This window comes from Neolamprologus multifasciatus, chromosome 7 (genome assembly GCF_963576455.1).
Source record: "Neolamprologus multifasciatus chromosome 7, fNeoMul1.2, whole genome shotgun sequence".
Taxonomy (NCBI): Eukaryota; Metazoa; Chordata; class Actinopteri; order Cichliformes; family Cichlidae; genus Neolamprologus; species Neolamprologus multifasciatus.
In genome coordinates this window covers 47,710,158-47,723,923 of record NC_140445.1, presented here as the reverse complement: position 1 = coordinate 47,723,923, position 13,766 = coordinate 47,710,158, and the positions used below count along the sequence as shown (strand labels likewise).

The following is a 13,766-nucleotide window of genomic DNA, read 5'->3' as shown; positions in this document are numbered from 1 at the left end:
CTACATAATGTTTGTTTAATCAAAGTAAACAACTGCCATGCTACCCTTTTCTGATTATTACTGTACTATAACCTTTAAGTCCTCTTAATAAAAAATAAAAAAATCTAAATTTTAACATACAAATTATAATACTATATCCTTAAAGTAAATAGTGCCCTGAGAGCAAGCTGCCTTGAAAGAGAATTGTGCAAGTTCTGGTGAATATACGTATGCATGCACTAAACTGCACTGCTTCATTATCAGTTCAACTTCAACCTTGTGTGAATGATGAATTTGCGTGAACTCATGCCCTACCTCCAGACACACCCCTGTGCTGAAACTTTACAGCCGGGTTTCATTCTTCCACAACTTGCAGATATGACACGCACAGCTTGAGCAGAGAACCTCTATTGCTTTTAAAACATGCTACAAATAAAGGAACGAGTGAAAACGTGCTATGTCCAGACAAGTTGGGGATTGTTTTCGTAAAAATCAATCATGATCGTTTCTTTGAAAAAGTACAGGAGACAAAGGAAGATGGATGAACTTTTAATTACAAATTCATTTAATCTAAGCACAGAACAGATGAGAAATATTTTCCAGTACAGGCATTAATAAAAGAAGTCAGTCACATTCAGATCAGCAGAAAGTTCACACAAACAATTCAAAACTGTGAGATTTAACTTAGACAGTTACTTTTTATCATTACATGCTTGAATTTGCATTACTCTTAAAGGTCAGATTTTATTAAGTTTCCCACTTGACTGAAGAATGTCAGAATTCTTATGTTACAGCCCCCCCCCCCCCCCCCCCCCAAAAAAAAAAATTAAAAATAAAAATAAAAACCAAAACCACCCACCACACCATCAAAAATCAAATAAACCCCACACTAAACAGAAACAAACCTGGGTTGTTAAGGATGAAGGTTAAATCCATGTTAGTGGTAGTTTTTGTATATAAAAAAGGCACAAATGACTGTTTTAGTTAATATTACATCTTTTAACTTGCTCATCACCACATACCCACAATGATAACACTCACCAGTGGTTCAGTCAAACATGAGGAAAGAAGACCAACAAACAGACAAACCCACAACAGATCATCGCTCATACTGGGGGGGAAAAGCAAAGCAGCAAACCTATGGTGCATAACAAATCCAGATGTTTTACCAGCTTAAATTGAGACTCATCATTAAAGCAGATACCAAGTATCATCCTTAATACAGATTTCTTTCAAACTTGCAACGCTTTTTTAAAATTGCAAGCATCGTAGCTTAGTAGTACATACAACGTGAGGAATTACTGGAGGCTGGTTTGGTTAATTAGCTTAATGCAATCAAATCAAAATTAAATGAAATGCTCTTAAGTGCCTGTTAAACTCAGGTGGTCTAAGCAAACAGTTACTACTCAAAGCTTAAAAACACTGCAGTATTATCATGGCGACTTTATTGCAACTTGGTTGTGGTGCAGCTCACAAGCTTTCAGAAAAATGCAAGTGCTGACAATTTAGAGAAATAAATTGCTTGGAAAAACTGAATCAAAAACCAATTAGCCACAACAGTAAAAGCCAGATTACTTGTATTTTGAGCCTTTCCTGATGGATCTAATATTGTTCCATTTCAGTAGTGGTCAGTTATGACGCAAGTGCATTTGCTCGCTTGATATTTAAGGCATCACATCTTAGAGGACGCGGCGATGGCAGCGGCTCCTGGACGGCTGTAAACATGCAAGGCAGCGTCCTGAAAAACACAAATTGAAGAAGAGAAACTCAAAAATGAGATCAGACGCTTTAATGGGCAGAATATTACTGTAATTACAATGTACTACTATGAGTACTTTGACACCAGATAAAAATCCATCCACACGTTTCTTCTTATTTAACACCTCAGTTTCATACCATGTCCTCTTACTGTAAGGTCAGACATTTTTCTATGCCTTTGATTATCTGTATCATGTAATGAAAGTCGTATCGATTGTTAAATGCTCCTTTCTAAAGAAAAAACAAACAAACAAAAAAAATTCGGGAAAGTCTCTAAAGACATTTAACTGTGAACCAGTGTGGCTAATGAATGAATGAAATTACAACTTGCACTGGATGTATGCTGTGTATAAACACACAACTAGACAAGGCCCGTTTACCTTCTTGGCCTCCGCATTGTACTTCTTGAGAAGAGTCTCAACTCTGTTTCCATAGTCTGGATGGGCAGCCTTCAAATTCTCGACCTGCAAGATACCCAAGAAAAACATTACAGTCCTGGAGGATAGCAGGTTCTTCTAAAAACAAAAACACACATCTTCTTCATCTCCCCATGAAAAAATAAACAGATTACATTCTGTAAATAGATTACATTTACCAATAAGCACAACATCTTTCCTGAAACCTCATATTCCAAAAAGCACAAACTATGAGCGACAGCAAAGTGAGAGACTGTAGTGCTCACCATGCGTTTCTGGATGAAGAGCTGGGCTCCTTTCAGGGACCCTGCCATGTTCTGGCAAAGTCTCTGTCGCTCCTCCTCATTCAGGACCTGAGTGTAGAAGGTGCGAACCTGCAAAAAAAACCACACAGGTTGATCCTCCAGAGGAAAAAGGAACTAATCAGAAACGGACTTTGACTCAGTCCTTAACTGGATTTCCAAGTTCTGAAACAACATCTTGTAACATACAGCTACCGTTCGTTACTAATAAGAAATGGCTTTAGCTACAGTTGTGGTCCTTCCAAGATGAGGCCGATAAACCAGAAACCAGAGTGCAGTAACAGGAAGAAAAAGCCACTAAAACTAAATCTACATATTTCCATTACCCTTTAAAAAATGAACAACAATTTCATCTTATCATTCGACCCACTGTTCATATTAAATACAGATTTATGCAGCTTTTTAATATTATCAAATCTGAAAATGCCTGGGCCTCAGACACTCTGTGTCAGACGCCTACAGATCCTGTTCAATCATCATTACCTGTGTGACATTGTCTTCATCTGAGCTGTTGTAACGAGCAACATCTGCAGACACTTGGAACTTGGACTCCATAAACTGAGGCTGAGTCTCTGGGGCACTGAAGCTGTTAGGGTAGTAGTTTGGAGCGCCACCTGGAGGTCAAACAAAAACACTGGTGAGGCAGTGAAGGAAAGAAAGAAAAAATGAACAGACGAGATGTTTGTGGAAAACCATAATCAGTGACTATATTGATGACATACGTTATTCACACATCTACCACTGTACAATACCGAAATGTAGCAATAAAATTAATGTTTTATCGCTAGTTTTTACATTTTGTGCACAATGTAGATGACTGTGGTTATGCATGTAATGTCCATGTTATAAAATTATTTCTAATTATTTTATATAATAAGGGTGTTTTTGGATGACTAAGATTTTTTAAAACACCATCACTGATCGTCTACTTGCGATATGCACTTGTGTATATGTCACAGAACTCAGTATAAATAAACTGTAACACTACCTGGATTAAAATGACAGGATTACTCAAGATTCATTTCTGAGCCACAGGTACCAGACCTGATCATGTCTCACCTTGGTTGTCATGCATGCACATCGGACCATCACGCTGATAGTTGGCCACACGAGCCCTGAAGGGGCAGTTGACAGGGATCTGCAGGTAGTTCGCCCCCAGCCGGTGACGATGCGTGTCTGGGTAGGAGAAGAGGCGACCCTAGACAAAGAACATGGAGGACAGAGCTCAATACCAACCTAGCTTTTCTTCATTCCCCCCTGGCTTGTCAAATCTGCCATAATGTCACCTGCAGCATCTTGTCAGGGCTGGGCTCGATGCCTGGTGGCATGTTGCTTGGGTCAAAGGCCGACTGCTCCACCTCTGCAAAGTAGTTGACTGGGTTCCTGTTCAGAACCAGTTTGCCCACAGGGATCAGTGGGTATTCTTTATGTGACCAAACCTGCACCGCGAATAAAATTTACAAATCACAAAAGTCATCTGTGATTTTCAAATGAGCACGTCATTATTTAGAGACATCCTGTGATAATATGGACGTTTTTGGAAAACAAGTTACCAAGTCACTGCACATTTATGTCACGTATTACTTTATAACTCAGATGTTTTCTGTTGTGCAGAACTGCAGTACCTTTGTAAGATCAAACGGGTTGAACCGGAACTTCTCAGCCTGCTCAAAGGTCATGACCTGGATGTAAAAGGTCCAGGATGGGTAGTTTCCATTAGCAATAGCATTGAACAGGTCTGCAATTCCATAATCTGGGTTGGTGGCTGCCAGGCGGTCTGCCTCTTCCACCGTCAAATTCTTTATTCCTTGATCAGTCTAAAAAATTCATTTAAAAAAAATGAAGTCAGAGATGGCAGAACACGCAACATAACAGCTAATAAAGCGGACCTCAGGCAGACCTTATAGTGGAATTTGCAGTAGACACGTTCACCATCGGCATTGACCAGTTTGAAGGTGTGAGAGCCGTAGCCATTCATGTGACGGTGGCCATCAGGCAAACCTCGATCGCTGAACAAGAAAGACACCTGCACAGGAGACAAGAGAAGACAAGACCATGAAAACAACTACAAGGGTTTCTGTTCCAATCACTGTCAATGATGACTACAAGTATAAAGACAGCGAGCAACAGTGCACAGAAAGACTTAATTACTTGAAAATATTCTTTATCCTAAATCTGTATTTTAGAAACACCTCAGGTGACATGACATCATACTAGACTTTTTAGTATCAGGCTCAGCAGCATCTACCTGATGCAGACTCTCGGGCCTCAAACTCCAGAAGTCCCACACCATGTCAGGGTCTTTCATGTGGGTTTGGGGATTGCGCTTCTGGGAATGGATGAAGGATGGGAACTGCACGAGATTAACGAGATATCAATATAAAACAATGTACACTTGACTGATATTAGCACAAGTGTTGTGAGGAATGCGTCTCTGGTCTTATTCATCTTACAGTAGGAATAATAATCTTGGTTTATTTCATACCCCTTCGGGTTAGATATTTAATGTTAAAAAAAGGAGACACAAAACTGAAAAAGCATCCACACTTAACTATTTCCATGTTAGAAAAAAAATGTACTGCTGTAATACTGCAACTGATGCAAATTTTATACAAATCTGTAACATTACGGTCTGCCCAGACACATGCGTCCCTACACCCACTCACCAGCATGGCATCCCTGATGAAGAAAATTGGGGTATTGTTGCCTGTCAGGTCCCAGTTGCCATCTTCAGTGTAAAACTTGACAGCAAAACCTCGAGGGTCACGCACAGTGTCTGCAGATCCAGACTCTCCAGCTGGGAAAAAAAAAAAAAAAAGTTAAATTAATATTTTACCGACAAATCATGAATTAGTATCATTATCTACTAACTTAGTCTAAAAGACAATGTCCAGCATCTACAGCATACAAATCGACTGTAAGTTCACCGTTAATGTCCTTTCTAATGTCACCCAAGTAAAGATATTAAGAGCACCACTTGCCAACACAGGGCCAGCCTGCTTATAGGTATCACTTTTACTCACATTTCCATTTTCAAGGGATGGTTTATGACTCATACAAGCACCAGAATGTCTAATACAGTCACACTTTCATGAAACACTCAATATAATGTTTTAATTGTCCATATTATTCTCTTATTCTAAACTGTTTAGCACGCATGCATTTTCTCCCCATATTTTTACAAGCTCGTTATCTGTCTTCAGCAGACATGAACATGCTGTGAGAAGATTAAGGCTTCATATAATCGAGGGGGTAATTTTTTTTTTTTTTTTTTTAATATTCCTGTCAGTTGAAATATAAAAAAATAAACAGGATGCTTTTAAGTCAAGTCCAAGTTCTGAGGCAAACTCCATCCTATGCAAAATTCTAAATAATAAAGTGCAAATTATTATTATTATATTTAAAAAAAATATGAAATATGCTAAAGGAAGATGGGAAGAGGCTGAATGGGTTTGTGACGTAGCAGCTGCTCAGTGCAGTTCAGAGGTGCCACTACAGATGTTAAAAGCAATAGACTATGTGCACGTTAGCATATGCTACTTACGGTGCAGAAACTCCTGTGGGGAGCTTTGTTTCCGGTGTCCTAGTCGCGCCTTGTTTAAGGTCCAAAACAAGTTAAGCAAATGAATGAATCAAGCGGCGATTTACATTTCTATAGATGTCTTGGGCATTTACCCAATATATCTGTAAATGATGTTCATCGACTTGTTGATATTATTTTTCCCCGCACCTCAGAGCAAAAGAGAAAATGGATTCAAATTTTATATTTCTCAGTATCTTTAAACAGCTGTCCCTCGTTTATCGCGGTGTTATGTTCTAAAAATAACCAGCGATAGGTGAAATCAAGTAGCCAATTTTATTTTTTGACGGTGCAAAACGTTTCATCGACATACCGCACTTCAGAGTCACACTGCTAGCGATCGATGCAGCAATTCTGTACTGTACAGGAGAGATGTCACGGAGGAGATCGTCTGCAGCGATCAGGACGCAGGACACAATGTGATGTTAAAAAAAATAAAATAAAATAAAAAAATTTTTTAAAAAAAAAGCATGCAAACTAGCAATAAAGAAAAAAAATCTGCGAAACAGCGAGGTGAAAGGTGAACCGCGTTATAGCGAGGGACCACTGTAATTTTGTAATACTAATGTATAGAAACCCTTACCAGCAATCATTCATTTTTTGTGTGGCTTTTTTTCCACAGTTTGTTAACATGCTGTGTAGGTGTGTACTTGACTAGCTGATATTGACATAACGGGGAAACATCTGGTTTGACTATTCTTCACCTGTAGTTTGAATGCTGAACATTTGCCAGTTTAAATCATAAGACCAGTCACTATACAGAGATGTGCTTCTGAATGTGGACGATGTGTCTTCTGCATGCAGTAATGCAGTTCTGCTTGTGTTGAGTGATGTAAACAACTGATCGATCGAAACTCTTTAAATGTCAAAATTGATCATTAGATTTTTTTATGACATACCAGTGGTCAGTGTTCCCACCTTCTTCTCTTTGTAACTTAACGCGATCTTTCCGGTTTTTTTTCCGTGATTTTGGAGTATATCTTCGCAGTAGCGATTGACCGCAAAGTAAAGCTACCGGAAATGTACAACCCTACACCCGGTCTCAAACCAGGAAGTTAGCATTTTCTCATGCACGGGGTCTATAGTCCAAACAATCACACCAAAACTGTGTAAACAAGGAAGAAAAAAAACAACAACAACAACAACAACAACGACAGGCCCCCCAATAAGCAAATCTGTAACCATTAACAAGGTGAACCCATGAAATCCTATATGGTCGTTCTTACCCACAGTGGAGAAGCGGACAGCAATTGGTGTAGTCTTGCCGACATGCTCAAACACTTTGGCTTTGCAGTAGCGAGTGATGTCATGAGTGACCTCAAAGTAGCCAAACGCCCCTGAATAATGGAGAAAAAATGAAAATAAATACAAATTTTAAAAGACATGTCAAGCTTCACAAATTTTGAGTTCTAGTTTTTACGGCATTTATCATGGAAACAAATCTAAGACTCTTGAAAGTAGGCCAACAAATAACTTGTTCAATGTCTGTCCAAAGTCTGAAACCCTGATCTGTAAACCCTGTAAAGATTAACAATTGTTCGGAGTTAATCCACAAATAAGCAGGATCCACATTTCCTTTTGTACTTATTTTTTGGTTATCTTGTTTAACTTTGTAATTTAATGCAGTCATTTGTAGCCATCTGCCTGCACCAGAATACAATTCTTGACTAAATTTGCACATAAATTTGAACACTTTCCAATGTTAAGGATCAGGCCCTTGCTTTATCTCAGACATAAGTGCACCACATGCCTGCTGTTAAGACCTTTTAAACACTGGGAGTCTTTGGTGCCAGGTGCTGAATATGTACCTTAGTAACTCTGTATCTGTGGCATTCTAGTGCATGTTAAATGGCCAGTGTTGAGAATACACTGCACAGTGTACAAAGTGTTGTCACCAACATATTGAAAAGTTGTCCTATCCATTAAACTTTATCATTTTGAATAATGCATTGTCGATGTCTAGATCTCAAGCTATGATTTACCTACTACTTCAGGCATTAGAACTAAGAAATGATTCATGTCTGAAGACTTTATAAATATAGAGCTAATCCCTCGGTGAGTCATTTTAACATTGTATTTGTGGACTGTTACACCTGATGTAGGTGGAAATAACCAAAAGGCACAAGACTAATAATATTGTGAAACAAAAAGCATGGCAGCAGTCATAACTGCTACAAAAACAATGATGTCAGAAATTACAAACATTTTGAATGATGTTGACCATAGATAATGAATAAATTAATTGAAGCCTTTAATTTTTTTACTGCCAGCAGGAAGACTTAAGAGTGTTACTTACCAAAACTGTGTGTGAGAACCATTGAGGGGCTCAAAATGAAATAAATATAGTGGGACACCATTTCTGGCCAGACTGCTTAGCCCTAAGTGTTGGCATAAAATGTCTAGCGATCCTATTGACCTGAATGGCAGCAATTTTTACGTTTGGCTTTCTTTACTTAATTACAAATATTCGTTTAAGAAGCTTTTTTGTTAGCTTGTTAGTCAGCGAATACAAATAACATTTTTTTAACCTTTTCTTACACACGATCAGCAGTAGTTTGTGTGCACTTTTGCACTGCTATAACAAAGGGACAGCAAATCAGATAGAAAGAGCATCATGACTACAGCACAATGACTTACCTGCCCCTTTGGCATGGACCACTCTCTCTGGGATTCGTTCACGGTCAAAGTGGGCCATCTCATCTGTGAAGACTACATCTTGAACCAGCAGCGGTCCTCTTGGTCCTGCAGTCTGCAAGTTCAATTTGTCTCCCACTGGATGGCCACCGCCTGTGGTCAGCACATCTGGTTTCTGATAACAGACGGATAATAATTAAAACAAAAACAAAAAACAACGACAACAAAAAAAACCCCACAAAAACAGAAAGCATTAAATATATCTTGATGTAAGACTATTACAAAGACTAATGCAATACAGCTGGTCTTTCTTTAATGCAATTTTAACCTTATGATTACAATGAAGAAAAAAATCAGTGCAAAATACTAAGTTGCTTAATCCTCTGGTTTCTATCTGGCCATTTTTGGCCACTTCACTTTTCGGTTTTCAACCATTTTTGTTCTGTTAATGCAAATGGAATGAAACTTTCCAAAGGTGTGTATTTTATTAAAAATTTTTATTTTTCAACATCAGCTCCTTAATAATGTCAATAATATTCACTATACACCAAATTGTTCCCATTTTACTGATTGTGGCCATTTTTGGCCAATTGAAACCCATTATAACCACCTTTTTGATTCCTTGTTACTGGCAGTACTATATCATTCGATTTAGGTAAAATTGCTTTCATTCTAAACTCAACACATGAAAATTGTAGTTTTTAATGTTTTTCACCAAATGACATCCTTGGCCCATTTTGTGCCAAGCAAGCAATTTCATGTAATATTCTTGGTTTCCACTAGGGGCGTTTGATGGGTTACCACATTCCAATGGACCAATATAATGAAACAATTTTGACATAGGTTTGATCTTAAGGATCTGATAGTTTGTGTTTGTGCATGACATTGCAGCACAAACATGTATTTGCAAGATAGACTGGAATAAATAATGACGCATCAAACATTACATAGGCTGCAGTGAATTCCTGTGGATGCAGGATATTGAGCTTTGAGGTTCCCAGTCAAACTTAGCTTTGAAGCACATGTGAAAAGCACTTTTACTCTTGTATTTTTCATAAAAAGAGACCATACCCAAAATATTAACTCTAGAAACAAAAACAAAAACAAAAAAAACCCCAATCACAGGACATTTTGCACAGTTCAAACCTGCAGCTGCAGCGCAAACAACAACAAACACTGTTTGTAAACGTGTCCTGGAGTTTATGCAGGTGCAGACGTTGCTACTGCTGTAAGTAAACCTAACAGCTTCCAGACCATTTATTCTGGCAATATGGCAAGAAGGTGGGAGTGTCCCCCCCCCCAAGAGGGACAAAGGGACCCCCTGATGATCCTCTAATCGCCTGAGCCAAGGTGTGAAACTGGGTGTGAACTCTGGCTGATTGGGAACCACACCCAGTTCAAAGCGTATAATATCTAAATTTTAATTATATTTTGGTTTTCATGACTAGGACTGGTGCTAATTTAAAAAATCAAGTCAATGAAAGTAGAAAAATGTTTTAATATATATGAATTTTATAGTATTTTGAAAACGTAAACATGGGTGGTCATTTTTGGCCACGAACAAAATGAGAGGGATTTTTTTTGTTTTTCTGTCACTGCACAAAAAACCAAAGATACATAAAACTCATTGATACTTTTAATTATTGCTATGCATCTAACCTCCATCATGGTTAGAAAATAAATCAGTTTGCATGTATTATTTAGAAAAAAAAATGGGGATTTTATGCTTTTATCCCTTTATTCCCTTTATCCCTTTGTAAATCATTAAAATTATGTAATTTAACTGGTATTTAAAGGGTTAAAAGTCTGGATTTGAATTAAATTTTGGTCTTGATGAACAGCGCTGATACTAATCTAAAACATCAAGTCAATGAAAGTAGAAAAATGTTTTAATATATATGAATTTTATAGTATTTTGAAAACGTAAACATGGGTGGCCATTTTTGGCCACGAACAAAATGAGAGGGTTTTTTTGTTTTTCTGTCACAGCACAAAAAACCAAAGATACATAAAACTCATTGATACTTTTAATTATTGCTATGCATCTAACCTCCATCATGGTTAGAAAATAAATCAGTTTGCATGTATTATTTAGAAAAAAAATGGGGATTTTATGCTTTTATCCCTTTATCCCTTTATCCCTTTGTAAATCATTAAAATTATGTAATTTAACTGGTATTTAAAGGGTTAAAAGTCTGGATTTGAATTAAATTTTTTGTCTTGATGAACAGCACTGATACTAATCTAAAAAATCAAGTCAATGAAAGTAGAAAAATGTTTTAATATATATGAATTTTATAGTATTTTGAAAACGTAAACATGGGTGGTCATTTTTGGCCACGAACAAAATGAGAGGGATTTTTTTTGTTTTTCTGTCACTGCACAAAAAACCAAAGATACATAAAACTCATTGATACTTTTAATTATTGCTATGCATCTAACCTCCATCATGGTTAGAAAATAAATCAGTTTGCATGTATTATTTAGAAAAAAAATGGGGATTTTATGCTTTTATCCCTTTGTAAATCATTAAAATTATGTAATTTAACTGTGATTTAAAGGGTTAAAAGTCTGGATTTGAATTAAATTTTGGTCTTGATGAACAGCGCTGATACTAATCTAAAAAAATCATGTCAAAAAAAGTGGAAATTTTTCTTAATATATATGAATTTTATAGCATTTTGTAAATGTAAACAGGGGGTGGCCATTTTTGGAAGTTTTTATGTTTTTCTGTCACTGCACAAAAAAACAAAGATGTATAAAAGTCATTGATACTTTTAATTATTGTTATACATCTAACCTCCATCATGGTTAGAAAGTAAATCAGATGGCATGTTTTATTTGGAAAAAAATTGGGGTTTTGTGATTTTTTCCATTTATGAGTTCCTAGGATTATGTGATCTAACTGGTATTTAAAGGGTTAAAATTATGAATTTGAATGAAATTTTGATTTTCATGAACAGCACTGGTACTAATCTAAAAAATCATGTCAAAAAAAGTGGGAATTTTTCTTAATATATATGAATTTTATAGCATTTTGTAGACATAAACAAGGGGTGGCCATTTTTGGCCACAAACAAGCTGAGAGGAAGTTTTTATGTTTTTCTGTCACTGCACAAAAAAACAAAGATGTATAAAAGTCATTGATACTTTTAATTATTGTTATACATCTAACCTCCATCATGGTTAGAAAGTAAATCAGATGGCATGTTTTATTTGGAAAAAAATTGGGGTTTTGTGATTTTTTCCATTTATGAGTTCCTAGGATTATGTGATCTAACTGGTATTTAAAGGGTTAAAATTATGAATTTGAATGAAATTTTGATTTTCATGAACAGCACTGGTACTAATCTAAAAAATCATGTAAAAAAAAGTGGGAATTTTTCTTAATATATATGAATTTTATAGCATTTTGTAAACGTAAACAAGGGGTGGCCATTTTTGGCCACAAACAAGCTGAGAGGAAGTTTTTATGTTTTTCTGTCACTGCACAAAAAAACAAAGATGTATAAAAGTCATTGATACTTTTAATTATTGTTATACATCTAACCTCCATCATGGTTAGAAAGTAAATCAGATGGCATGTTTTATTTGGAAAAAAATTGGGGTTTTGTGATTTTTTCCATTTATGAGTTCCTAGGATTATGTGATCTAACTGGTATTTAAAGGGTTAAAATTATGAATTTGAATGAAATTTTGATTTTCATGAACAGCACTGGTACTAATCTAAAAAATCATGTCAAAAAAAGTGGGAATTTTTCTTAATATATATGAATTTTATAGCATTTTGTAAACGTAAACAAGGGGTGGCCATTTTTGGCCACAAACAAGCTGAGAGGGTAGTGATTTTGATGGAATCCAGAGGGTTAATATATTAATCAATGAAATCATCTTCAGTGTTTGACATTCCTCCTGCATGAGCCTTAAACTTTTATAATAACTCATTGTCTAAATGAATGCCCTTAAAACTGGCACTTTTGAAAGCAAGTATCTATGAAACTAACAAAGATATTGACAATGTTGCACAAGCAGTTAAAAAAGGCAGACTGCGTTAAGCATAAAAAAGTGACACGTGTATACAATGGTGCAGTTTCGCAGGTGTACTATCATAACAATAACGCTGAAACTTGAAGCTGCTATGACGGCATGCTTTTTGTCTTTACATAACTCTCAAACATGCTCAAAACAGCACGAATAAAAACCATTCTGCGACATGAACGTTACGTTACTTTACAACGGCAATTTGCTCTAATATGCCCTAGTTATATATAGATAGGAGGGTTAAAGTTCAAACAAATGCCCCTGGACCCACTTCTTATCTTCATGGTTAAAGTCTCTTCCACGGCTGTGAAAAAGTATAAAGGACTAAATACCACTGTATGATAAATACTTAAGACTAAAACTACACTAAAAACATTAATGTAGAGACTACAGGACATGAGCTACAAGCTAGCTCTTAGTTAGCCTGTTACCCCTGGACGACCTTTCACCCATTTCCAACTGTGGTACCCACCGCGGAGTAAAATCACTTGATATAACCCAATGCATATACAGACCTGAGAACCTCGATTCGCCTTCCATGTCTTCATTTGGTCAGTGGCTTTATCTCTGTCGTCAGCCATCTTCACAATTCGGTGTTTAGACCACACACTGTGCAGAATATGTTGCGCACAAAACACTGCTATCGTTTTATAGCTACGCCAGAATTTCTTCCTGGACTTGCCCGACGTTGCTCCGCCCTCCTGCGCCCCTATATTCTGATTGGCCAATGTACGAATCCTGACCCACTTATGAGACTGAAGAGAAAGCACCAAACCAAATACAGGCTGCTGATCATACATAAATCTTTATGCAATGTTTAAGTGTGAAAAACCTTTATCTTTTTAACATACTCACTAAATATTCACTTTTAAACTCAAAATGCCGTCCTTTATTTGTAAGACAAAAACAAAATAGCATGCATAAAATAAAATAGATACATTATCTGAGGACACGCCTTAATGTTTACCGTTAACGCAAGCAAATCACCGAACAGCATATTTCCTTATTAACCTTACTATTATTATTATTATTATTATTATACTGCAGCATAACTAA

At 36.6% G+C, this 13,766-nt stretch overlaps 1 protein-coding gene across 1 annotated transcript; it reads right to left on the bottom strand.

Moving 5' to 3' along the window:
• Positions 1-512: 512 nt before the first annotated feature.
• cat (catalase) lies at positions 513-13,386 on the bottom strand. The gene is made up of 13 exons (XM_085167118.1): positions 13,226-13,386; positions 8,673-8,844; positions 7,262-7,372; positions 5,122-5,252; positions 4,704-4,808; positions 4,356-4,481; positions 4,081-4,272; positions 3,742-3,894; positions 3,515-3,653; positions 2,939-3,069; positions 2,420-2,527; positions 2,118-2,201; positions 513-1,717 (listed from the first exon to the last, which is right to left on the bottom strand). The coding sequence occupies exons 1-13, from the start codon at positions 13,289-13,291 to the stop codon at positions 1,652-1,654; spliced, it is 1,584 nt and encodes a 527-aa protein (XP_085023244.1). The 5' UTR covers positions 13,292-13,386; the 3' UTR covers positions 513-1,651.
• Between the last annotated feature and the right edge of the window lie 380 nt (positions 13,387-13,766).